We start from the raw sequence: 27,777 nt of genomic DNA, 5'->3' as shown, positions 1-27,777 counted from the left end.
GGACCATGTTAGTTTGTTGGTGATGTGGACGCCAAGGAACTTGAAGCTCTCAACCTGCTTCACTATAGACCCGTCGATGACAATGGGGGCGTTCTCCTTTTCCTGTAGTCCACAATCATCTCTTTTGTCTTGTTCACGTTGAGGGAGAGGTTGTTGTCGTTGTACCACACGGTCAGGTCTCTGACCTCCTCCCTATAGGCTGTATTGTCGTTGTCGGTGATCAGGCCTACCACTGTTGTGTCATCAGCAAACTTAATGATGGTGTTGGAGTCGTGCCTGGCCATGCAGTCATGAGTGAAAAGGGAGTACATGAGGGGACTGAGCACACACCCCTGAGGGTCCCCCATGTTGAGGATCAGCGTGGCGGATGTGTTGTTACCTACCCTTACCACCTGGGGGCGGCCCGTCTGGAAGTCCAGGATCCAGTTGCAGAGGGAGAGGTTTAGTCCCAAGGTCCTTAGCTTAGTGATGAGCTTTGAGGGCACTATGGTGTTGAACGCTGAGCTGTAGTCAATGAATAGCATTCTCACGTAGGTGTTCCTTTTGTCCATGTGGGAAAGGGCAGTGTGGAGTGCAATGTAGACTGCATCATCTGTGGATATGTTGGGGCGGTGTGCAAATTGGAGTGAGTCTAGGGTTTCTGGGATGATGGTGTTGATGTGAGCCATGACCAGCCTTTCAAAGCACTTCATGGCTACAGATGTGAGCCTACAGGTCGGGTAATCATTTAGGCAGGTTACCTTAGTGTTCTTGGGCACAGGGACTATGGTGGTCTGCTTGAAACATGTTGGCTTTACAGACTCAGTCAGGGACAGGTTGAAAATGTCAGTGAAATCACTTGCCAGTTGGTCAGCGCATGCTCGGAGTACACGTCCTGGTAATCCATCTGGCCCTGAATGTTGACCTGTTTATAAGTCTTACTCACATCGGCTACGGAGAGCGTGATCACTGTCGTCCGGGACAGCTGATGCTCTCATGCATATTTCAGTATTACTTACCTCGAAGTGAGCATAGAAGTAATTTAGCTCGTCTGGTATACAAATCTAGAAGATGTTTTATTGTCACATACACCGAATAGGTGCAGTGAAATGTGTTGTTTTACAGGATCAGCCACAGTAGTACGCCAACCCTGGAACAAATTAGGGTTAAGTGCCTTGCTCAAGGGCACATTGGCAGATTTAGTTTTAGAGTACTGGGCAAAGTACCATCATTCTTGAAGAGTGTGTTGTCGATGTGCTCTTGTCTGTGAAAGGGTTACTGTTAAATTCCACACTCCTCAAAAAGGCTCATTGCTCCCCGTCCTCTGTCATCTCAGTGAGAGGAATTAGTCGGGCGACTGGCCGTATATATGTCCGGTTCTTTACCTGGATCTCCACTGATCTAACACGACCATCGGTCCCAGGCATGATATTAGTGATACGGCCCACTGGCCAGGAGGCTTGAGGCAGCTGATGGTCCACAATCATTATTACTTAGCCAGTTTCCAGACTGGCCATTTCTCTCTACCATTTCCCTGTGCTGTAGGCTTGGTAGGTAATCCCGAATGAATCGGACCCAGAAATGGTCAGCCAAGATCTGGCTGTGTCGCCTCCGGCCTCTGCCAACGAGGTTGGTATCAGCATACATGACTTGAGGAAGTGATGCATCTCGGCTTCCCATCAAGAGCATGGCTTGGAAGGCTTCCTCGAACCTGGCTTCTCATGCCTTGAAGTTTGTGCCCCTGTCAGCCAGGATCTCGTAGGGTTTCCCCCGTCGGGAGATAAACCGCCGCAGGGCCATGAGGAAGGCTTCAGTATCTAAACTCTCCAGTAGGTCCAGGTGGACACATCTAGTTGTCAAACACTTGAATAGAATGCCCCAGCGCTTTTCCACTCGACGACTTAGCTTGGTCGTCAAGGGGCCAAAGCAATCTACTCCTGTTGACCAGAAGGGTGGTTTGAAGAGGCGCAAGTGAGCAGGGGGTAAATCTGCCATTTTGGGCACAGTGGCTCCGGCCCGCCATCTCTGACATTCCACACAGGCGTATTGATTGCTTACGAATGGCTCCTCGTCCTCCAAGTATCCAGTGCTGAGGCTACTAGCAGTTTCATAATGTTGGCTCCCTCTTCGGGTTGCGTGAAGGATAAACCTAGGACTGCTGATGAGCTCACTGTGGCCTCATTGGGCCTGTCCCCTACTGTCCCAGACCCTCCATTGGTGGCAGCCGGAATTGGATGAGAGCCCTCCCACCACATGTTTGATGACTGGCCTGGCCCAGGCCATGGACGAGAGGAACAATTTGCTGTGGTTGGTAATTGGCGGAAAGGCGAAGGAGTGATGCTTTGTCTAGATAAAGGAGGATTGCTAACTTGTGTCACTGGCATAGAGGGCGTTGGCGGAGTGGCCTGTCCCCCGTTCTCCGTGTTGGCTGTTGACCTTGGAGCCTCCGGGGACTGTGTGCCATGCTGTACCAGAGGAGCAGATTGGGAAAGAAAGGCAGACAGGTCAGGTCCATGTGGAAGGGTGGTCAGGTCAACTCCCTGTTCGTTCCTCTCCAGGAAGGATGAGAACATTCGTGCCTCCTCCAATTCCCTTCTTGCTCGGCGGTGCCGTCGCTGCTGTGCCAGGTCCTTGGCAATGAATTCTCGTTCCTGTAGAGCTCTATGGGCCCGCACATCCAATAGTAGGTGACATTGTTCGTCAGCCTGTTGTTCCTCCTTAATCTGACGCTCAATTTACTCCAACGCTAGTAGTTTCATCCTCTCTCGTAGGACAGTGGTCTGTGAATCGCTGAGGGCTAGTGCCATGGCCACTTCCAAAGGGGTATCCACTGGTCGAACTCTCACTCTGTCTAGAGTGCCACAACAATTTCCCTTTAGTTAAGGGGTGAGCGGAGCCTGCTTCAGGAAGCTGATCGACCTGTGCGGTTGGAGTTACCTCCTCCATAGGTTCTTCCTGTAGACCACATTCCCGTCCCAAAGCAGTTTCCTGTCCTTGGTGTGGGAAACTCGACGACCAAGCTAAGTCGTCGAGTGGGCCCCTTGACGACCAAGCTAAGTCGTCGAGTGGAAAAGCGCTGGGGCATTCTATTCAAGTGTTTGACAACTAGATGTGTCCACCTGGACCTACTGGAGAGTTTAGATACTGAAGCCTTCCTCATGGCCCTGCGGCGGTTTATCTCCCGACGGGGGAAACCCTACGAGATCCTGGCTGACAGGGGCACAAACTTCAAGGCATGAGAAGCCAGGTTCGAGGAAGCCTTCCAAGCCATGCTTCCAGGATCATCTGATGGACCAAAAAATCTCATTCAAATTTAACCGTCCAGGAGCTCCTCATTTTGGAGGAACATGGGAGCGAGAGAAATCTGTAAAGACGGCCTTACGAGTCATCCTGGGGGACCAAACTGTCACTGAAACGGTCTTGCGGACCGTCCTGATAGAGGTGGAAGGGATACTGAACTCCAACCCTTTGGGATATCTCTCTGCAGACATCGCTGACCCCGATCCCGTTACACCAAATATGCTCTTGATGGGAAGCCGAGATGCATCACTTCCTCAAGTCATGTATGCTGATACCAACCTCGTTGGCAGAGGCCGGAGGCGACACAGCCAGATCTTGGCTGACCATTTCTGGGTCCGATTCATTCGGGATTACCTACCAAGCCTACAGCACAGGGAAATGGTAGAGAGAAATGGCCAGTCTGGAAACTGGCTAAGTAATAATGATTGTGGACCATCAGCTGCCTCAAGCCTCCTGGCCAGTGGGCCGTATCACTAATATCATGCCTGGGACCGATGGTCGTGTTAGATCAGTGGAGATCCAGGTAAAGAACCGGACATATATACGGCCAGTCGCCCGACTAATTCCTCTCACTGAGATGACAGAGGACGGGGAGCAATGAGCCTTTTTGAGGAGTGTGGAATTTAACAGTAACCCTTTCACAGACAAGAGCACATCGACAACACACTCTTCATGAATGATGGTACTTTGCCCAGTACTCTAAAACTAAATCTGCCAATGTGCCCTTGAGCAAGGCACTTAACCCTAATTTGTTCCAGGGTTGGCGTACTACTGTGGCTGATCCTGTAAAACAACACATTTCACTGCACCTATTCGGTGTATGTGACAATAAAACATCTTCTAGATTTGTATACCAGACGAGCTAAATTACTTCTATGCTCACTTCGAGGTAAGTAATACTGAAATATGCATGAGAGCATCAGCTGTCCCGGACGACAGTGATCACGCTCTCCGTAGCCGATGTGAGTAAGACTTATAAACAGGTCAACATTCAGGGCCAGATGGATTACCAGGACGTGTACTCCGAGCATGCGCTGACCAACTGGCAAGTGATTTCACTGACATTTTCAACCTGTCCCTGACTGAGTCTGTAAAGCCAACATGTTTCAAGCAGACCACCATAGTCCCTGTGCCCAAGAACACTAAGGTAACCTGCCTAAATGATTACCCGACCTGTAGGCTCACATCTGTAGCCATGAAGTGCTTTGAAAGGCTGGTCATGGCTCACATCAACACCATCATCCCAGAAACCCTAGACTCACTCCAATTTGCACACCGCCCCAACATATCCACAGATGATGCAGTCTACATTGCACTCCACACTGCCCTTTCCCACATGGACAAAAGGAACACCTACGTGAGAATGCTATTCATTGACTACAGCTCAGCGTTCAACACCATAGTGCCCTCAAAGCTCATCACTAAGCTAAGGACCTTGGGACTAAACCTCTCCCTCTGCAACTGGATCCTGGACTTCCAGACGGGCCGCCCCCAGGTGGTAAGGGTAGGTAACAACACATCCGCCACGCTGATCCTCAACATGGGGGACCCTCAGGGGTGTGTGCTCAGTCCCCTCATGTACTCCCTTTTCACTCATGACTGCATGGCCAGGCACGACTCCAACACCATCATTAAGTTTGCTGATGACACAACAGTGGTAGGCCTGATCACCGACAACGACAATACAGCCTATAGGGAGGAGGTCAGAGACCTGACCGTGTGGTACAACGACAACAACCTCTCCCTCAACGTGAACAAGACAAAAGAGATGATTGTGGACTACAGGAAAAGGAGAACGCCCCCATTGTCATCGACGGGGCTATAGTGAAGCAGGTTGAGAGCTTCAAGTTCCTTGGCGTCCACATCACCAACAAACTAACATGGTCCAAGCACACCAAGACAGTTGAGGTAATTAGAAGCATCTTGGACCTTCCAGTGGAGACAATTCTTCCTTCTCCATTTCCTTTTCACCCGTCTTTGGTTCAGTCATTATCCGGCTCGAAGTACCATTGAAAGATTAGTGAAATCTGTGTGGGTAGCTGGACAGGTAGGATGACTGACAGTGAAGGTGAACACGGGTCAGGTGACAGAGGAATGGATGAGACTGAGGCAGGAATTCCTTTAATCATAAAGTGGTATATTTACTGAGTAGTCTCTGCTGCATAACAAAGGAAACAGAATAACAAGTATCCAATCAAATTCATAATCACCAAGATCAAATCATAACAATCATTCATTAACATAATTAGGGAATTCAGCAATCCAGTTAATTAAGAAGTCAATAGGAATCATCCTTGAGTCATTTAAGCTCGCAACTATTTATCATAATCATGAGAAGAATAATACAAACAGTGATTGGTTATTCAATATATAATCCCCATTAGTTTGATATCAGAATAGATCAGTTCAGCAAACAATGACGTTTCATATTTCACCCTTTCAAGTGTCTTCATATGTACATATGTACATATAATTTCATTACATATCAACCATATATCGGTGGCATAATTGGCCGTGATCATTGCCCATTCACATTACACAATAAGTTTGAAGCGTGACGCGGGGGGGGGGGGGGGGGGGGGGGGGGCTGTAGATTAACCTCACATTGATCAGAATATGGCTTAAATGCAACAACCCAATTACCCCCCCCCCTCCCCCTTAACAGGATGCAGGCACCTGATGATTGACTGGTCATGTTTCATGATTTCGAAGTGTGAATAATAACTTTTAGATACATTGTCTCATTATGATGTATCCACGTTCAATTAATATCCTTTGGTTGAAAGACTCAGGACTGAGGGGGTAGCATTTCACCAGTGTCGATGTGTCATCGTGTGCGGAGTGCATACTATGTGATGAGGTCGCCAGAATGAATGAGGAAGTGAAACAAAAAAATAAGGTAGTCACACAAATCAGCTACAATCTGGTCATGTTAGCATGTTCTAAATATCAAAACCAAGTTGGGGGCTAAAATTGATATTAGCTCAGAATTTTAGAGGGAACAATTTGCCAGAACGAGACTACTAATGCACCCTCACACGAATTCGCTACCCACCCCCTCTCGGTCTGTCTCTCTTTCCCAACGGCAGCCGCGCTAGCAGAAACACTCCTCTTGTGAGTGTGGGGGATGGGCAGTGAACACAGCTTTCTCAGCCGCCAACATTGAACTACGCTGGCCAACCTTGACCTTGCCCTGAGAAGGAGGGGAATCACACTCATATCAATAGTTACTCAGAGTCAAATGTAAAACACATTTTTATTAACATTTTAGATCTTGTACTTTGAGTGTATCACAATTTGGTCTGTCGCATGTTGAATTGTTCAAAAACAGTCGATAGAATGGAACAAAGCAACGATTCATGTTTTTAGAATCGTTGCATTTAAAACCCAAAAATCACTTTATGAATGCAACCACACTTGTGCCCTTATGCAATGTAAAAATGAACGAATCCACTCCGTGTTCCCACCTAGCTCCAATCCGTACTTTACTTCTGTCTGTACGGCTTAGTAAAATGGCTGTATCTCGCGGAGCCTCGTGCTGGTTCGCTCCGTTCCTTTCCTCTATTCTCGCTCACTAATAGAACCCCTGGAATATATGTCTGTTTATGCATCCTTGAGGTTTATTATTACGTGTCCAATTATTTTCACATTGGAATCAGGAGACAAAACCGGATTCGGTCCGGAGAAAGGGGTGGGAATGAGTCGGGACAAGGATAAATGGTTATAAACAATTATTTATATTCAATGCTAGCGTTTGATTGTGACTGACTCGCCGAGAGAGGGGGGTATTATGGCCGCTCAGGTCGCCAGCGCCGCCACTCTCAACACCAGCCCGCCTTCCGAACTAAAGAAACCGGATCGAGACCCACATGAGGATTCTATACTGGGGGAAAAGCAGCAGGAAAACAAGCAGCCGGGATTAGAGCGCGGATCTCCGGTCCGGGGGGATCTGCATGACGGGGCCGATGTTGGAAATGCAGGGGGAGGAGGGGAACCTGAGATGAAGAACGGGAACGGGAACCCTTCCAGGACTAATAATAATCAGAATGATTCCATTGGATCCGAGGGGAATAACCATCCCGGGATGGTACACCACCATGGGTCTGGTTTTCCTCCACCTTCTTATGGATACAGTCAACACTACGGCCGGGCCCCTTTTCATCAACATGGCGGACAACAAAGCCCTGGCATGGCAGCTGCTGCAGGTCCAGCCGTGCCGTCGAGTAATATGATGGACCCATATCAACCCAATTCGCACGACCATGGCTTTTCTAACCACCAGTTTAACAATTACAATCCATTCCCGAACAGAACTCCCTATTCTGGCCAAGGATACGGCATGAACCCCTCACGTAATACCCAGGCTCCGGCAGCTGGGGGACAGCCAGCTAACGTTAAGCAGCAACCAGCAGGAGGACCCACAGCAATGGCTGCATCTTACAACAACCAGAGATATAATATGGGGAATCCACAGCCAACGTCTACCCCAACCCTCAACCAGCTCCTAACCTCTCCAAGCTCCACTCGTATATATCCAAATTACCCATCTAGTGAATATAGTAATCAGGAAGGCGCTAGTAAGGGACCAACAGACACGGGCAGTAGCGGTCAGTATGGAGGGGGGAATCCGGGTTGGCAACAAAGGACCCATCATCCGCCGCCTATGAGCCCTGGAAGTACAGGGCAACCCCTAGGTAGAAGCCAGGTAAAGGCCCATGTTCCACCGAATCTTTATTCCTGTACATTTGGTGTAATCGTATGTATGTAGTTCATAAACGTAGCAGGCCAGCCATTGTTGCTAGCCAGTTCGCTTGCAAAGACACTCTAAAATGGCTGCCTCTCGTTTTTCCAACATCACCTCATTAAACAGTATTTATTTAGTTGGTATGAAATGTATCACTTGCAGGCAACTGTTCTTCGGTAATCCTCCTTATGAAATCGGAACTTCGAACGTTCAGAAAATGGAGGCCCGAATCTCGAAAGAGGTGAAAAAGCTCTAAAGGCCTATATTCATGACTCTGACTTGTTTCTCGGCAGGGCGGTATATAACGTAATTAAAGTTATTCCATAATATGGGTATTTATTATAGTTTGTACTGGTAACGTCAGTCGTTTCGGATTACAATTTAATGCTTATGAATAGACTATACATTTTTATGTCGGCAAGTCTGTTTCGATCATTATGGAAATTGTGAAGGAAATGCACAACACTTGCAAGCCCAGACCACTGATGTTGTCTAGAGTCAAGTGTTCGTGTGTGTTTGAAAGTGATTTGAAGTGGACTGCACACGTAACTAAATGATGTAAAATGCTACATGTTAATCAACACACACTGGCCTATTAATTTATGAAACCGTGTCATTTGGCGTCTCTGTTGCCAGGAACTGCTTCCCTCATCGCATTCTGCTTGTAAACATTGGCCTAGTGATTTGTGTGACTGACTGCAGATTGCTTTTCTCTGGGATTTGAATTGTGGAGGTAAAAATCCTGCTGTCAAACCCAGTTGACAGTTGGTCTTGGTTTGACATGCTAGCTGAGATCTGATTGGCTCCTCACCCTGTGCTCTTGGCCATTTATAATTGCATATGCTGTAAAGCAACAACAGTTCCTGATAAGTGCACACCCCCACATTACACAAATCCATGATTGCTCATACACATTTTTGGCAATTTCTCTAAATTACTATTTTGCAATCATCTGTTTCCCACACCTATGACATGCCTGTTTGCACTCTTCCATATGCATTCTATAATAAGGAGAGATGGTCAGAGATTGGCCCATTGACCAAGTTATTCGCGTTTAACCTTTGTCAATCCAGTTTGATATTGTGTGCCACTGTTTTTTTTTTTTTTTTTTTACATTGTATAGCCTAACCCATACCTGTTGAATTACTATATTCATTAACAACCGCAACCAACATTGCAAATAGAAGAGTTTGCGGAACTCTGTAGCCTACATGTATAAGTACGGAACCGTATTTGCACCATCCTATAAAGAAAGGCAGATGAAAATGGCCATAGTATCTTTACCCTCATTGTTAAGCACGCACTATCTCCTCTTATTTTGGATCAAAGTAAAATGACGAGGTAAATCACCCAAGTTAATAATTTATTATACTGTCATTTTAAATCGTTTTTGTATCTGCACCATGCAGAAGCTACAAATCTGAAACGAAGCAAAACAATTTAGTGGTTGAGATGTGTACAGTCGATGCCAGATGAGCAATCCATCACAAACAATCCATATCACAAAAATGTAAACATTTATCACAATAACAATTTGAAGGACCATAAGACCTTGTGGGTGTGATATGAATTTGAAATAAAGACATTAACATTAACATAAATTAACATGATTTGACAAGTTCAGGTTGCACAGACTCTATTTTGACAGGGTTTTTCACATTTGGAAGCAACTGAATTTGACCCATGCAGGCCAGGGTTTCCCAAACTCGGTCCTGGGGCACCCCTGTGTGCACGTTTTAGCCCTTGCACTACACAGCTGATTTCAAATAATCAGCTTGGTTATTTGAATCAGCTGTGTAGAGCTTGGGCAAAAACCAAAACGTCCATCCAGGGGGGGCCCTAGGACCAAGTTTGGGAAACCCTTATGTAGGCTACAACAAGAACTTGCTGCAGTACCTGAGAACACAATCTGGAGCATCATATTTGGGCGTGATCACTGTAAATATAATGGAAAGCTGAAATCTGCTCTGATGACCTATCTACCCAAGAATATCGCCCAGACCTAACCAACTGTCATGAAATGTATGTACATGCTTCGAGACTACAGTGTGGCCTATCTGATGTATGCCCAGCTGTCTTTGCTTACATGCCATAGCTCACTAGCATATTAAAGCAGTAATACTCATGCACCTTTACCTTTCCCTAACAAACTTCTACCTGACAATGTTTTGGTCATCAATAGGATCTTTGTTACGTTGGTGATGGTAATGCGTACCAATGTTAACGTGTTAGGGAGACATCATCCACTATGTCCCATTTGATGGGTTCACCTATCAATGACATACAGATGTATTTCTGAGGCAAGGTTAGGTCTACATCCTGTGGCATTGCTGTATGTTGACCCTGCATAGCGAGGTGAACATGAGCCGTGTGTGTGTGTGTGAGACATGAGTAGCTGCTGTATCTCATGTGCCACTCTGTTTCTCTGTGTGTGACTAAGAATTCCTTCTAACCCCCCTTGGCCAATCACAGAGACAGTCCAGTCGCCTCTCCCCCACCTAGGGAGTCTCCACTCTGTCTTATGCAGATTAGCCATGTGCTGCTTTTATTTATTTCAATTAATTATCTTGAAGCTGGGAAATGTCAAGAAAGGCTTTTTGCCTTTGTTTAGCAGTGACGTACCAGAGCTGTCTCAAGTCTCAGAGCAGTGTGCATTGACAAGGGTACAGATAAAGAAACAAAGCCCATAAGAATCCACTGTGGTAAATTTAATGCTCATGTTTTCATTAGCTTGTCCATTTGTTGTTATTAACGTTATCGACATGGAATATTTTGACGACCCTTGTTTAGGTTGTTTTGAGTTGAGCAAGATAAACTGATAGGCCTAAGGGTTAGCGATTTACATAGAGTGAAATTATAATATTGAGATGGTGGCCGAGAGATTTAAGAAAACTTTCTCCATTGAGAGGATACCTTACTCATAGTTAGTTGTGTTTACATCATAACACAGTATATTGAGTAGGCTACTTCTCCTTCCATTTATGATGTCATTCATTCAGAGCCAGAATTGCCCCCCCCCCCCAGAAGGGAAACTGGCTTGCAAGCCATACAGGACCACAGCTGGGATGTGTTTAAGATTGGGCAGACAGCCCTCCATTTGAGATGAGAGAGATATATTTATTTATTTATAGCTCTGACTTCTGTAAATATGGCACAAAAAAGTAAAAGTCAGGTTAATGACCGTGGGAAATGTGAAGGGGAAAAAACCTCCTTGTTCCCTTTGCTCTACTAATGCTCTCACGTGTTCTATGGACTTCCCCTTTGTCATGTTTTTAGTTTTTGTGCCTATCTGGATGAGAAAATGCATACCTATAGCTCCTGCTGTGTTGGGAAGCTTGAAATGTGTGAGTTGGCTTGGATGTGAGACCCCTGCTAGATAATTAAAGTGCCTTTAAACTATAGTATAGTCATCTGCCTGTATCCAAGTCTTTTGTGATCTATGGTACATCCGGTCAACCGCACTTCTCAGTATTTTTTTTAATAGTGTTCATGTTATGCAGTGTTGTTCATGTATTTCATCTTTGTTTCTGCTCCACAGCCCCCAGGTGCAATGGATCCGATAGCTAAGTTGAGAGGCCAGCCGTACGGAGGGGGCAGTCCATACTCCCAACAACCTGGACAGGGGCCACCCCCAGGAGCCCAGCAGGGTCACGCATACCCGGGCCAAGGCTACGGTCCCCTTGGCTCCCAGAGATACCCGGTGGTCATGCAGGGCCGCACCCCTGGGACTATTGGGGGCATGCAGTACGGGCAGCAGGTCAGTGGTGTCATAAAGCTGAATTATTCCTACATTTTCTCACACCGGAATCAGCCCTCCTCTTCACACACTACTATATGGCTTACTTGTCATATGCCTAATCTTTTTTGTGTTTTCGAACTTTCGTCTGTATTTGTGTATAGATGCCGTCTTATGGGCAGCAGGGACCAGGAGGCTATGGGCCTCAGGGCCAAGGGCCCTACTACGGCCAACAGGGCCAGGCTTTACACCCAGGCCAGCAGCAAGGGCCCTACCCCCAGGCACCTCTGGGACAGCAGGGTGGTCAGACACCCTACCCTCAGCAGTCCCACCCTCCCCAGACGTCAGCCTCACATGCCCAGGGTGGGCCGCCCTATCCGCAGCCCCACATGCCCCCCCAGTCCCAGGGCCCGCAGCCAGGTCCATCCCAAGGGCCCCCGCAGTCTCAGCCGCCCTACTCCCAGGGCCCAGCCCAGGCTCAGTCTGGTCAGCCTCCTTACCCCCAGCAGCAGGGGCCTCCCAGCCAGCCTCCACAGCAGGCCAGCTCCCAGGTCCCAGCAGGGTCACAGCCCCAGCTTAGCTATCCACCCACGCAGGGCCCACAGCAGCTCCCCACACAGCAGCAGCAGCAGCAACCCCAGACACCCTCTCAACCCCCTCAGCAACCACCAGGTCACAGCCAGCATCCACAGGGCCAGCCTGCATCCTACTCCCAGAATCCTCCACAGCAACAGCAGTCACCTTACCAACGCTTCCCTCCTCCACCACAGCAGGTACAACTGAGTTTGGTGTGTATGTTTGCGTGCAATTTATTTATGATTGAGGTACCTTTGATATCGTCATTGAACATGCAGTACCGGTTGCCATACTTGCTCACCAGATGGAAGGCATTGGTATTGTCACTGTACATTCTCATGTGCGCATATATGTGAATGCCCTTCAATACTGATTGTCTCGTTCTCTCCCCCAGGAGATATCCCAGGACTCGTTCAGTTCCCAGTCTAGCGCCCCTCCCTCCAACCAGCCCAAAAGTGTCTCAGAGGACGTCAGCATGCAAGGCCAGCCGTCCAGCCTACCGGTGAGTCCTCACCCAACCTGTGCAAAGGTATACTATACATCTATAAATCATTATTACATTGTTCTAAAATCATAATGCATTGAAACATGTTTGCATGATTCCGTGTGACCCATTTTAGACTTAACATAGTCAAACCGTTGTGTGTGCTGTTGTGGTTAATTAATGCTACCCCTGTTTATTGTGTATATCATTTGAGTGTGTGTGTCTATAGATGTCATTGGGCCTGCGTAGAGTGTTTTGTGGACTTGCAGAAATGTTGTCTGTGAGATTAATATTAGTAAATTTGAGCAGAGCTCCGGCCTGGATAAAACGAGAGCAAAAGTTATGGCGCACACGCCTAGCGTGTGTGTGAGAGCGTGTATCAGATTCACATGGCAGAGTTACAGCGCTGAGTCGGCACACGTCCACTGTAACCATGACAACCCCCTGCTCTAATATGCCCTCTCTTTTCCTCGACAAGATCAATAACGACAACTGTGTGTGTGTGTCACATGTCTCCAAACCTAATAAAATGTGCTGTCATGCTTTCTAAAACGGAGGAGATTGTGTTGTTCTGTTGTGCTAGTAGACAGAGCTACAGGAAATACATGGAGTCGTTATCAAGACGTCTCACTGCTAACTGTACAGTCAGCTAATAGCTGTCATGTCGATTCCATCAGGCCGGCATATTTCCACAGTGTCTCCTCACCATAGGCCCCGCTGTCTCCTGTCTTGTGTGTCTGCAGGATCTCTCAGGCTCCATCGATGACCTGCCCACGGGCACGGATGGCGCTCTGAGTCCTGGCGTGAGCACTTCAGGTGTGTCAAGCAGCCAGGGTGAGCAGAGCAACCTGGCCCAGTCGCCCTTCTCGCCCCACACCTCTCCCCACCTGCCAGGCATCCGAGGGCCCTCACCGTCACCCGCCGGCTCCCCTGCCAGTGCCACCACCTCCCGCACGGGGCCCCTCTCACCCGCCACAATGCCAGGTGAACACATGTACACGAGTGCGCACACATACATGGGTTTTTCTGACATGTACTAGGACACATGCCATTTGTTATACATATACACTATGACAACAAAATGAACACCTTTTAAAACTGTATGATGCTTGGCTGCAGTAGCTCCACTGTTTCAATCTATGGGCATTTTGTTGGATTAACAATATTTAAGGGACACTTAAGTTAACTAAGTAGTGACATTAGTGGCCTTGTTCCTACTTAGACTTGTTATTTACATACTGAGATGACCCTTCTGTTGTTTAGGGACCCAGATGCCCTCTAGACCATCGAGTGTGCAGTCTGACGGGAGTCTGCACCCCGCCATGAGCCAGTCTCCCATGGCCCAGGAGAGAGGTGAGTTCACCTTGACTGAGAATCCCCTCACACAGTACTACCCCGCTCTGCAGGGACCACTGACCGTGTGCTGTTTTAAAGAAACTTTGGTTGCACTTTATTTTATGGTACCACTGGTACCATGGTACTTAATTGAAAATTGTGTTGTAAACATGGGTACTTTCTGGTACTTCAAATAATATTACATGTAATTGCCATTTTACCATGTACTTTCTAAGTAAATACTGGCTAATTTCTGTACCAAAGCCCTCTGATGTGTTTTATGTGAGATTTCCAGTGTTGGAGGATTAACATCTCTTTCACTCTCTCTTCTCTGACCCTGCCAGGGTTCGTACAGAGAAACCCCCAGATGCCCCCATACGGTTCACCACAGTCTGCCTCTCCCCTGTCACCCCGACAGTCCTCTGGAGGCCAGATGCACCCTGGGATGGGACCGTATCAGCAGCAGAACAACTGCATGGGGGGCTATGGACCTCAGGGTGGGCAGTATGGCCCACAAGGTAAGTTCTGTGGGTTACACTGTGCAACAAAGGAGAGGGGCTGGTGGCAATTAGTTAAAGGATCCTTTGGTTTAGTTTTGCTTAAATAGAAGTGAGTTCTATTCTATGTTAAAATTACACTTGAAAAAGAACAACTCAGTTGATATACCAAATAGACTTTTAATCATTTTGATCTTTAACATTTTGGTTATCCTTTGACTGCCAATATATAAATGCATCCCACTTAATTATCTCACTATCCTTTGAAGTTGCTTCTTGTTTGTTCCCCCAGCCAAATCCATGGAATATGTATTTTTGCCTCATAGGAATTCCATCCTATCAGCTCATCCCTCCCTCTTTGAGCCTAGTGCAGCTATTTTTAGCCATGGAGAACAGTCAGCTGACATAGCAGAGCCCCCCCTGTCAGTAGAGCTGCCACTGTGATGGCAGGCTCATTAGCTCAGTGTGCACAGCGCCACTGCCAGCTCAGTATAGTGCCTTGCACAACTTCAACAGACATTAGCAGTCTCTCAGGCTCCATCGTATCATTATGTTTAGGGGGGATTCTGACTTAGAGGCGTTCAGTCATAATCCCACAGATGGTAGCTTCGCACCATTGGCTCCTCAGCCAAGCACATACACCAAATGTCTGAACCTGTGGTTCCTCTCGTACTGAGCAGGATTACTATTGCAACAACACATCATCAGTCGGGTACACCTTTCACAATAGAACCCCAAGTTGATTAAATATTTAGTTTGTTGTTTTGCACTTATAACTAGTCTTCCCAATGTCATCTGAGCAGTGTTTTATTTATTTTTTTGCACACATTTTTTACACATTTTTTGTTAATTCTATTACAGGTTACCCCCGGCAACCTGGATACAACAACATGCCCAATGCCAACTACCCTGGCCCTGGCATGGGCAACCCCATGAACCCTGGCCCTGGCATGGGCAACCCCATAAACTCCATGTCTGGGCAAGGGGGGCTGCCGTACGCAGGCATCCCCCCTGGTAGAATGCCTGCGGGCCAGATGGGAGTGCGTCCCTATGGCCCTAACATGGGGCCCAACATGCCACCCAATATGAGTAACATGCCACCTCAGGTGGGCTCAGGGATGTGCCCTCCCCCCGGCCTCAACCGGAAGGCCCAGGAGGCTGCAGCTGTAGTCATGCAACACGCTGCTACCAACTCCATACACAGCAGGTACACTATACTGTTTACTAACCCATATTACACATGTACGGTGCATTTGGAAAGTATTCAGACCCCTTGACTTCTTCCATATTTTGTTATGTTACAGCCTTACATGCTGACCAGACCAGCTGTTGATTTTGTCCAGCCACACTAGACGCGATCAGCAGGTTGAAAATCAAAACAAACTCTGAACCAACAATATTAATTTGGAGACAGGTCGAAAGCATTGAACATTTAAGGCAATTTAGCTAGCTACCTTGCTCTTGCTTGCTCATTTGTCCTGGGATATAAACATTGGGTTGTTATTTTACCTGAAATGCACAAGGTCCTACTCCGACAATTAATCCACAGATAAACCTAATTATTTTTTTGTAGTCATTTCTCCTCCTTCAGGCATCTTCTTTGGACTTAATATGGCGGATGGCAATCAACTTTAAGGTGCATTACCACTACCAATTGGACAGGAGTGTGGACCTCAGTTCATCTTTCAATCACCCATGTGGGTATATGCTCCTACAAACCAATGAGGAGATGGGAGAGGCAGGGCATCAAGCGTCACAAATAGAACTAAGTTCTATTTTAGCGTCTGGCTACGCTTTCGCTCGTTGACGCGCAATAGCGTGGATGCAACGATTGAATAACATGTATATGTACATTTATTTTGCGACGCAGGCGGTGTGGTCAGCATGTTATTCTAAAATGGGTTAAATTGTTTTTTTCCCCTCATCAATCTATACACAATACCCCATAATGACAAAGCAAACTGCAACTGCAACTGTTTTTATTTTAGAAATGTTTGCAAATTTATTACAGGAACTGAAATATAACATTTACATAAGTATTCAGACCCTTTACTTAGTACTTTGTTTAAGCCCCTTTTGCAGCGTTTACAGCCTCGAATCTTCTTGGGTATGACGCTACAAGCTTGGCACACCTGTATTTGGGGAGTTTCTCCATTCTTCTCTGCAGATCCTCTCAAGCTCTGTTAGGTTGGATGGGGAGTGTCGCTGCACAGCTATTTTCAGGTTTCACCAGAGATGTTCGATCGGGTTCAAGTCCGGGCTCTGGCTGAGCCACTCAAGGACATTCAGAGACCTGTCCCGAAGCCACGCCTGCTTTGTCTTGGCTGTGTGCTTAGGGTTGTTGTGTGTTGGAAGATTAATCTTTGTTTGAGGTCCTGAGTGCTCTGGAGAACGTTTTCATCAAGGATCTATCTGTACTTTGCTCCGTTCATCTTTCCCTTGATCCTGACTAGCCTCCCAGTCCCTGCCGCTGAAAAACGTCCCCACAGCATGATTCTTCCACCACCATGCTTCCCCGTAGTGATGATGCAAGGTTTCCTCCAGACGTGGCGCTTGGCATTCAGGCCAAAGAGTTTAATCTTGGTTTATCAGGCCAGAGAATCTTGTTTCTCATGGTCTGTGAGTCCTTTAGGTGCATTTTGGCAAACTCCAAGAGGGCTCTCGTGCCTTTTACTGAGAAGTGTCTTCTGTCTGGCCACTGTACCATAAAGTCCTGATTGGTGGAGTGCTGCAGAGATGGTTGTCCTTCTGGAACTCTTAAACCCTATCAGAGTGACCATTGGGTTCTTGGTCACCTCCCTGACCAAGGCCATTCTCCCCCGATTGTTCAGTTTGACCGGGCTGCAAGCTCTAGGAATAGTCTTGGTGGTTCCAAACTTCTTTAATTTAAGAATTATGGAGGCCTCTGTGTTCTCGGGGACCTTCAATGCTGCAGACTTTTTTTGGTACCCTTCACCAGATCTGTGCCTCGACACAATCCTTTCTCAGAGCTCTATCGACAATTCGTTCGACCTCATGGCTTGGTTTTTGCTTTGACATGCACTGTGGGACCTTATATTTAAATCATTGTTAATGTGTTGTGTATGCCTTATCTGGTCCTAACTAGTAGATTTTCCTCTACTTTGAAGGTCCAGTGAAGGCAGTGAGAGGATTGATTAGAGCAACAGGAAATAAACAAAGGAGAGAGCAGATGAGATGAGGACAGACTTACTGAAAGGTAGACAGGCAGAGGCAGAAGAGATGTTATCCAGCACCTGTCACTACGAGGAATACCTGGCTCTCACATTACATCCAAACATGAAATGCATTGGAGAATTCAGATGCAGGTTCAGCATATTTTCCCTCTCTTTAGTCTTCACAGGTGTACAAAGTCACTATACATTTTCATATCAAGAACTCAAACAATTCCCCCTTGCAATGGCACTCATAACTCACTCTTTCTTATTTAGTGATATTGTTGCATAACTGATTGATTGTTTTTCAGCATAAGAGATTAATTTCTCAGCAGGAGAGGGATGTTTTTCACTCTGATATCATGCTACATGCTAAAAGTATGGTTGTCCCTCATTGTTCAGGATGCCTGGCTACCCCAACATGTCCCCTGGCATGATGGGCTCTGGCACCCCCTATGGCCCTCCCATGAACAACATGCCTGGCATGATGAACACGCAGGGCGGCCCACCTTTCCCTATGGGGCCCAACATGGCCAATAACTCCAGTGGTGAGTACTGTAGTCCAATACTGTTGCTCCATGGTGCCTCGGGTATTTCTGATATGGCAGGATGACTTTGGTTGGGACGGTGGTCAGTGGAATAGGTTTGCATTGGGGTGGCTATTAAGTAAGGCCTGATGCAATTTGTCTGCAGTGTTTTTACAATATACTTTTTTTCCATCTGAAAGTTCTAGCATAGACGGATAGTGCGGTAGCTAAGTATGAGTTTTCCAAAACAAATATTGTTTTAGTGCAGTGGTTGTTAATCTAAGTCACACTTCAGGAAGGTTTTGCATTGGTTTCTCTAGAGCACTTCCAATCCTGTTTGAAGGTAACGTTGGTCAATGAACAATGGCCGCAGTATGAATAAGTTCTACAGGGGAAACTTTGTTGTTAGTCTGTATTCCTCTGAAATTAGAATACAAAAAAATGTCAACTGCCTCTGTTCGTTCAGCAATTGTTTGATATATGTCCTGATCCCGAGAATTGTTGTTCAAAAGCCGAACAGTGCTCAACCCCACAATGTACCCTTGTACCTAGGTTTGGTCCCCAGTCCAGAGTTTGGTATGGATGGGAAAATGAACCAGGGCCAGAAGATGAACAACAAAGTGGACGGAACACCGAAAGCAGAACCGACTAAATCCAAGGTGATAAGATAATGGCTTTGTCTGTCCACTTGGGACAATTTTGTTTAAGGGCTTGTGTGTACGTTAAAAGAAACTACGTTATAAACCATATTGTTTGTAAACTGTTAACACACGTGTTACGATCATACTTTTGACTTTATTCCATGGTTATTACAGTTGCCATTGAGCTAGCTACTAAAGGGAAATAAGACCAATGGGTTACCCAACCCTTTCCCTCATGACGGCTCTCTTGACGTCCTGTGTTCTCTTGACGCCTTGCAGAAGTCAAGCTCTTCCACGACGACCAACGAGAAGATCACGCGTCTGTATGAGCTGGGCCCCGAGCTGGAGAGGAAGATGTGGGTGGACCGCTACCTGGGCTTTATCGAGGAGAAAGCCATGGGCATGACCAATCTGCCTGCTGTTGGCCGCAAGCCCCTAGACCTCTTCAGACTCTACGTCTCGGTCAAGGAGATTGGAGGCTTCGCACAGGTCAGTGTAGGTTTGTGCTGTACTATGCATGCATACACTGTAGTGTGTTTGATCTATGTGTTTCCCTATTGAGGTGCCCTCTTGGCCAGGTTTCCCTTATAAGAGGTCTTCTGACCTCAATGTGAATTCCTGGATAAATATTGGTTCAATAAATAAGTATAACACATGCACAAACACACCATGCACAATCTCTTGGTTCTTATTTGCTCCATCCCCCTTCTAGTCCCTGTTTTAATGTCCCGGTTTTAATGCTCTATGTGCAGGTGAACAAGAACAAGAAGTGGCGGGAGCTGTCCACCAACCTGAACGTTGGCACGTCGAGCAGCGCTGCCAGCTCCCTGAAGAAGCAGTACATCCAGTGTCTGTACGCCTTCGAGTGCAAGATCGAACGCGGGGAGGACCCCCCTCCTGAGATCATCACTGACAACAAGAAGGCCAACCAGGCCAAGGTCCAGCCACCCTCCCCAGGTCAGTGCCAGACGGTTATCCACACTATGCTGGGTCGTAATTATTAGACATCAAACAAAAGAAAGCGGACTGAACCTGGTCGGGACTACCTGGTCTTGTCCAATATGAAAAGCTCATTTTCATTGCAAAACTTCTTTTTTTTTTTTTTGCTTTGTTGATTTGAACAGGGAGTCCATTGAGACCAATATCTCTTTCACAAGGGATACCTGCATACGCATCATTTACAAAATACATATTTTTGTAAAAAATAACAATCACATTTGTCAGCAAAGAGGTCCCCAATCAACATTTTGAACTGCCTGAGAGGCACCAGAACATCCAGTTGTAGGGAACTCTGTTCCATACATGGGGTGCAAAGAAAATAAAAGCAGATTTACCTAACTCTGAGGAGACTGAAGAGATTTCCAGAGTGTGCCATCCTCGAGACCCGGTATGGTTAACTCATACTTATTATTCGTTATTAACAAAGTTAGGTACGGCGGGAGTTTTTGTTAGAGAACTTTATAAATAAAAAGAAAGCACTGAATCGACCTACTTGAATTCGAAGAGGGCCAGCTGACTTTCTGGTGAAGAATGAACCTGATGCCATAATAAAATTAAGTGCCCTATGTTAAATGCATCTAACGGCTTTAATGAATTGGCAGCTGTTTTCATATAGATAATGTTGCCACAGTCTAGTATCGGTAGAAATGTAAATTGAATGACCTGTATAATTAAGCAGTAAGGCCCGAGAAGGTGTGAATATACCACGATCAAGGGCTATTTTTAGGCACGACGCAACGCGTAGCCTTAGTATATTGGCCATATCCCACAAACCCCCAAGGTGCCTTATTGATATTATAAACTGGTTTCCAATGTTATTTGACCAGTAAATAGTAATCATTGTCATACCTGTGGTATATGGTCTGCTATACCATGGCTTTCAGACAATCAGCATTCAGGGCTCAAACCACCCGATGAAAGTCAACTCTCTCTAACTGAAATTCCCCTCTTTTGTTCCAGTAGCTGGGTCAGGTTCTCTCCAGGGCCCTCAGACCCCCCAGTCCACCAGCAGCTCCATGGCCGAGGGCAGCGACCTCAAGCCCCCCACACCCGCCTCCACCCCACACCCCACCCAGATGCCACCCGGGGCCAGGTAAATTGCAGCGCTTCAATCTCATCCTCTTTGAGTTATCAATTACATTCAGGAGATTAAATTCTTCAATTGGAATTTTCATTTACTTATTGAATTTAAATGTAATTCACCCCAACTTTGCTATCCGCTTTGATAAACCCCTATTTACTCCCTAAACGTCCCTCTATCTTTTAGGAGCAATGTGGCGCTGCAGGACCCATTTGCTGACAGTAGTGACCCTGCTTTCCCCAGAAGGAACTCCATGACCCCTAACTCTGGCTACCAGTCTGGCATGAGCACCCCAGAGATGCCAGGTCGCATGGGTCCAGGGCCCTACGAGGGTCCAGGGCCTAACAAAGACCCCTTTGGTGCCATGCGGAAAGGTGCGTAGAAGAGGCTACAAGAAAGATCCCTAGAAACTGATGGTGCTGGGAAGTTGGGTCCCTTGCTGACGGAGTGTGTATTTCTTTCCAGTTGGGGAGCAGTTCTTGCCTGCCAGTCCTAACAGTGGGATGGCTGAACAGCAACAGTTTAACCGTGGGCCTCCTCCAGGTGCTATGGGGAACATGTCGATGGCTCAGAGACAACAGTACGGACCAGGACCTTACGGACAAGGCTACGAAAGGAGGTAAGACCCTACACACGCTTAGATCGTAGAAATATAATTACTATAAAGAACATCCACATTCAAGTTAATGTGTCTATGATTGGTGGACTGGAGGCCATATTGAGTATAATTCTATTTCTATACATTCTATACCATCTTTGACTGCGAATAAGTCTGCTCATTTCCTTTTTTTAATGGAAATGATTTGTGCTAAGTGTAGTCAACCAAACTTGTTGTTTACCAGGCCAGAGCAGGGGATGGGCCCAGAGGGCAGCATGGGATCTGGTGCTCCGCAGCCAAACCTGATGCCTGTCAACTCCGACACGGGGATGTACTCGCCAAACCGCTACCCACCACAGCAGCAGCCACGGTAAGTTCACCACCCAGCACCACTCTCTCTCAGGAGAGGTCTGGCACAAACTTGTGCAGACACCATGCACTGACTGTCTCAGCATTTATAGTCTTGCAATATTGTAAAGATTGGGTTGTTTTTCAGAGGGTTTATTGGCACACTAGCAGTGTACCGTAGCAATATTAGGTACATAGGCACTCGGCTTATTTGGAATGGCTTGTTGATGCATTGTGGTTGTTTACAGGAATGATTCCTATGGTAATCAATATCCTGGCCATGGTACTCCCCCTGGTGGTTCCTATCCCAATCAACAGCCAGGAATGTACCCACAGCAACAACAGGTGATGGCTCTAACCCACTGTGTAAGCACTGGAAATCAAACTGTAATGTTGTAACCACTAGCCATGTGTTATTACCCCAAAAAGTAGTACTTACTGTATAGATGAGTAATAACCATCAATATTAATCTGATGCAATGTAATGACACCGCCTAACTAAGCGTATTTTCTCTATGCAGAACTACAAGCGTCCCGTGGAAGGGGGCTACCCACCAGCGAAGCGTCACGAGGGGGAGATGTACAGTGCCCCCTTCAGTGCAGGGCTGCTGCAGCAGCAGCAACAACAACCGCAGCAGCAGCCAGGGGTGGCCTCTGCACCCCCTGCTGGCCAGCCAGAGATGTACCAACCCCAGTACAGCAGCGGCTCCTTCACCGGCACTGACCGCCGCCTGCCTGGTCCCCAGGGCCAGTTCCCCTTCCCCTTCAACAGAGAGCGCATGCAGGCCGCCACGGGGCCCAACACCCAGCCCTCCATGCCCCCTCAGATTATGCAGCCAAGCACTGACGGACCCCCGGGTGGCGTGTGGCAGGGCCGCGGGGAGATTAACTATCCCGGCAACTACCCCAACCGGCAGGGTGGCCCCCCAGGGGGCCCAGCCCAGGGACCTGGCCACCCCGGCATGAACCGCGGTTCGGAGGAAATGTCATCAGAGCAGCGCATGAACAACGAGGGCCAATGGGGGCCAGGTCAGATGGGCCCTCGGCAGCCCCCCTACGGCCCTGGAGGGACGGGCCCGCCCATGACCCGCACCCTACAGTCCAACTACCAATCCGCTCAGGCCATGCAGAACCACATTCCACAGGTGTCCAGTCCTTCCCCCATGCCCCGCGGGGGCCCCATGGAGAGCCGGACGTCGCCCAGTAAATCTCCCTACATGCACAGTGGCATCAAGATGCAAAAGGCAGGGCCCCCGGTTCCTGCCTCTCACATAGTGCCCCAGTCTGTGCAGTCCCCTCTGATCCGTAGAGACATGCCCTTTCCCCCAGGCTCAGTGGAGGCCACCCACCCCATCCTAAAACCACGCCGATGCCTCACAACGAAAGATATCGGTATGGCTATCACATCCCACAACTCCAGCCACAATCAATGTTATTATACATGGATTATACAGTATTTAGGGATCACATTAGGACATTACAAAGATGGGTTGCTTCGACTCTCTATGAACTTGTTTGTATTGTGTGGTCCATCAGTACTGTGAAGGGTATCAGCTTGAGTTAAAATACTGTGTATCTCCATAGGGACCCCAGAGGCTTGGAGGGTGATGATGTCCCTAAAGTCTGGCCTGTTGGCTGAGAGCACGTGGGCCCTCGACACCATCAACGTCCTCCTGTATGACGACAACAGCATCTCCACCTTCAACCTCAATTCGGTGAGCTAACAAGACAGGTAGCCTAGCGGGTAGAGGTTTTGGCCAGTAACCAAAAGGTCGCAAGTTCGAATCCCGAAAAAAAAACCTAATTTTGCCAGACCCTAGATGTGACCCCACTCTCTGAGGGTGTCTTGGGGAGAGTCTGCTATACAAAACACATTAATACACATGTGCATGTGTAAACGGGACAAATATAAGCACCCACTAAATTATTATTACTATACTGGCCACAATGTTGGATAAAGGTTTTAATAAAATAAATAAAAATCGAATCAGAACTGTAATATTTTCTGATTTAGGGCTTTTTATTTTTACATTTATCCTTTCACAAATGTATTAAATTTGACCTATTCCAAAACCCTTTTCCAGATTTTCTGTCATGCACATCATATCATACAATACAAACTATTGATCTTCTCCTCAGCTGCCTGGCCTGCTGGAGCTGGTGGTGGAGTACTTCCGGCGCTGCCTCATCGAGATCTTTGGGATCTTGCGCGAGTACGAGGTGGGCGATCCCGGCCAGAGGACTCTACTGGACCCTGACGCCCTGAAAAGAGACTGGAGCTGCATGGAAGATGAGGAACCAGGGGTGGAGGACATGAAGGTAGAAGGAGAGGATGAGGAGGATGATGATGAGGAGGAAGAAGAGGTGGTGGTGCAGCGTTCAAAACAGCCGGCCGGGACGACAATTGATGGACAGGCTCAGGTGAAGCAAGAGGATGAGCAAGAGTCGTGCTCAGAATGGGACACTCTGAAAGAGAAGGATGCTGAAGATAAGGAGAAGAGCTGCTCTACCTTTGAGCAGCCCAGCTCTTCATCGGACCCCCCTGGCCTGGGCCCGGCTACCCCCCAGGAGAGACCCAAACAGGCTAGCAAGTTCGACAAGCTCCCCCTGAAGATGGTACGGAAGAAGGACCCGTTTCCAGCAGGCAGGGCAACCCAGAGAGGAAAAGTGCAGGAGTTTGACAGTGGGCTGCTCCACTGGAGTGCCGGCGGCGGAGACAGCACGGAACACATCCAGACCCACTTTGAGAGGAGGGAGGAATTCCTGGTCCCACGAGAACGAGTGCTGGTCGTCCCCACAGCCAAGAGGAAAAGGCCAGAACCAGAGAAGGTGGGGGACAAGGACAATGCTACCCCCACAGAGAAATACAAACAGAAGGGGGAGAGGGATCAGAGGCCCTCCCAGCCATCATCCACAGAGAAGGCCTCAACAACAACCGACGGTAAGGAGGGGAAGTCCGAGCACTCGGACGCTGAGACAGAGGAAATGTCACAGTCCGAAGAGCCCCAGAGCCAGCAGGAGCACGACAAATCGAGCGGACCCACTCGTCAGCAAGTCCCCCAGCGTGTGGTGGAGGACGAGCCTCACAGCAAGGACGAGGGCCCACTGGTTACACTGGCCAACTGGCAGGATGCTCTGGCCCGCCGCTGTGTCTGCGTCTCCAACATCGTGCGCAGCCTCTCCTTTGTGCCTGGCAACGACCAGGAGATGTCCAAACACCCTGGCCTCATGCTGCTGCTGGGTCGCCTAGTGCTGCTGCACCACCGCCACCCTGAGAGGAAACAGGCCCCGCTCACCTACGAGAAGGAGGAAGAGTCTGATGACTGTCTTGGCCAGAGGGACGAATGGTGGTGGGACTGCCTGTCACTGTTGAGGGAGAACTGCCTGGTCACTCTGGCCAACATCTCTGGCCAGCTGGACCTCTCCATCTACCCCGAGAGCATCTGCCTTCCTCTGCTGGACGGCCTCCTCCACTGGGCTGTGTGCCCCTCGGCTGAGGCCCAGGACCCCTTCCCCACGTTGGGGCCACACAGCGCAATGTCCCCCCAGAGACTGGTCTTGGAGACCCTCAGCAAGCTGAGCATCCAAGACAACAATGTGGACCTGGTCCTGGCCACGCCGCCGTTGGGTCGTTTAGAGAAGCTGTATGGGACCTTGGTGCGGCTGGTTGGGGAGAGAAAGGTGGCCGTCTGCAGGGAGATGTCGGTGGTGTTGTTGGCCAACCTGGCCCAGGGAGACAGCATGGCAGCGCGCGCCATTGCCGTGCAGAAGGGAAGCGTGGGAAACCTCCTGGGCTTCTTGGAAGACAGCCTGGCGGCCACCCAGCTACAGCAGAGCCAGAGCTCTCTGCTGCACCTGCAGGGGATGCACTTTGAGCCCACCAGTAATGACATGATGCGGCGGGCGGCCCGGGCCCTGCACGCCTTGGCCAAGGTGGAGGAGAACCACTCAGAGTTCACACTCTACGAGTCACGCCTCCTCGACCTCTCCGTGTCACCTCTCATGAACTCTGTGGTGTCTCACGTCATCTGCGATGTACTCTTTCTGATTGGCCAGTCATGACAGCTGTAGGGAGCTTTGGCTCCACCTCCTCTTGGTTTCTTCCCCCCTCACCCCCTGGTTACAACATGGCTTGTATGTGTGTAGGGGGAAGGGAAAGTTCAAGTGACTGTTTTTAATTTATGCAAACCCTTCAGATTCCACTGTCTGAGCCCCCTTTCGCTGTTCTCACTCAAGGAGAAGGGACGTCACAAAGCTACACTGGTGGATTTACAAACCAGACACTCCACAAACTGTCACAACTTGTAACATTAATGCCAACTAGATGACAGAGTGGAGAACCTGGGTTTAGGAGTGTTCCACATGTTTTTGTTTTTTTTTTGGGGGGGGGGGGGGTGTGTATTTTTAATAAAGATAAATAGCTGAAAAACAAACTGTAACCAAAGTTGCTGTCTCGTTTACAGGAAATTTGGGGATAATGTGTGCCCTTGTGTGCCCCTCAAGAGCACAGTGAGTGAGTCAGACTGGTTCATGTTTGGAGGTAGTGCAGACTGAGGAACAGCCTGATCTGATGGCATAGTTGCTGTAATTGGATGCTTACCAGTCAGCCTACCACTCAGTAGGCTGTTGAGACACCTTCGCTGGGGAGGCCTGTGCAGTAGATTGTAGGGCATTTTCTCTACCGTACTGCTCGAGTGTCAGGCATTCTGTAAAAAAGTTTCATACAGAAAAACGTTGCCAATGCAGCTCTACTAGAGTTAAAAGGTCATTTTAGTTTTGACGTTAAAAGCTAAAAAGGCCTTCCCCAAAGTACCGAGAACCTACTACAACACCCTTACCTCCTCTCTTTAGTCCTTGATTGTATGAATTTACCCTTGTAAAATAAATCGCCTCTTAGGATTGGTTTTCAACTTCAGATGCAGCTTTGCTGTGGTGTATATATATGATATTGTACATTACACTTCCTTTCTGTGTCTGTCTCTGTGTCACTATTCCCACTCATTTTGTTGATGAGGAATGGAAGGTGACCCATGAGTTTGGTTCCTGTCATCCAGTCCCTGCTGATATACCTTCTCACTCCACGGCTCCATAGTACGGCAGACTCAGATCAAATCTGTTATCTCCTCCTGGTACAACAAAAAAAAACTCTAGATGAAGAAACACACTTGACAATTCATTTCTCCAGGATTCTGCATATTTGTATTTCAAACTATGTAGCTAAAAACATGTAAATTCCTCCTTTTCCTTTTTTTGGCTCAATGAATATCATTCAGTATGAAATCTTTATACTATATGTTCCACGTGGTAAGAATAAATGTACATTAAATCTTCATAAAATGTTTGGTTTTATTCCGTTGGACTTGGTGTCTTTCTCAGATGTACAATTTATTAAAAAGCATTTTGTCTTTCACAATTTTTCTACAATCCCTGGCCCTGTGAAAGTACTGGGTGTGCATGTTTTATTTTTTTTTTAGCCCAGTACTAGAACATTTGATTTAACTAAATAGTCAAGCTTGATAAACTGAATCAGGTTATTATGTTAGAACTGGGCTGGGATAAAATCCTGCACACTGGTGTGCAATCCCCTTTCTCAGCTTCCTAGTTTCTAGGATTTGAATCAAGACAAACTAGTCGATTTGTAGATACATCTATAATTTATATGGTATCGTAATTAGTATATTTGTGAAAGGTCATAAGTTATTGTAGTATTTCATTATGCAATAATGATAATTGATCATTCAAAGCAAATAGTATTCCCC

At 47.6% G+C, this 27,777-nt stretch overlaps 1 protein-coding gene across 12 annotated transcripts; it reads left to right on the top strand.

Moving 5' to 3' along the window:
* Window positions 1–6,842: 6,842 nt before the first annotated feature.
* LOC139395456 (AT-rich interactive domain-containing protein 1A-like) lies at window positions 6,843–27,359 on the top strand. Of its 12 annotated transcripts, none has more exons than XM_071142978.1 (20): window positions 6,843–7,984; window positions 11,562–11,780; window positions 11,924–12,532; window positions 12,730–12,864; window positions 13,563–13,803; window positions 14,083–14,172; window positions 14,499–14,672; window positions 15,513–15,858; window positions 18,227–18,372; window positions 18,904–19,010; window positions 19,272–19,481; window positions 19,745–19,949; window positions 20,955–21,084; window positions 21,259–21,446; window positions 21,538–21,691; window positions 21,915–22,040; window positions 22,267–22,363; window positions 22,540–23,410; window positions 23,603–23,733; window positions 24,158–27,359. In XM_071142978.1, the coding sequence occupies exons 1-20, from the start codon at window positions 7,070–7,072 to the stop codon at window positions 26,078–26,080; spliced, it is 7,017 nt and encodes a 2,338-aa protein (XP_070999079.1). In that variant the 5' UTR covers window positions 6,843–7,069; the 3' UTR covers window positions 26,081–27,359. The 12 variants fall into 12 exon arrangements, with proteins under 12 accessions (XP_070999079.1, XP_070999082.1, XP_070999081.1 ...); XM_071142981.1 differs by having other exon boundaries at window positions 6,867–7,984; window positions 12,730–12,837; XM_071142980.1 differs by having other exon boundaries at window positions 6,867–7,984; window positions 12,730–12,837; window positions 22,267–22,384.
* Window positions 27,360–27,777: the final 418 nt, after the last annotated feature.

Source organism: Oncorhynchus clarkii, chromosome 3 (genome assembly GCF_045791955.1).
Source record: "Oncorhynchus clarkii lewisi isolate Uvic-CL-2024 chromosome 3, UVic_Ocla_1.0, whole genome shotgun sequence".
NCBI classification, from domain to species: Eukaryota; Metazoa; Chordata; class Actinopteri; order Salmoniformes; family Salmonidae; genus Oncorhynchus; species Oncorhynchus clarkii.
Note: the sequence above shows the minus strand (reverse complement) of the source record. Positions and strands in the feature narration are given on the sequence as shown.

Coding starts and splice junctions, on each gene's coding strand:
- LOC139395456 (XM_071142970.1), top strand. CDS start 7,070: ATGGCCGCTCAGGTCGCCAGCGCCGCCACTCTCAACACCAGCCCGCCT. Junction 21,692..21,914: donor GGACAAGGCTACGAAAGGAG/GTAAGACCCTAC, acceptor GTTGTTTACCAG/GCCAGAGCAGGGGATGGGCC. Junction 22,041..22,266: donor CCACCACAGCAGCAGCCACG/GTAAGTTCACCA, acceptor GGTTGTTTACAG/GAATGATTCCTATGGTAATC.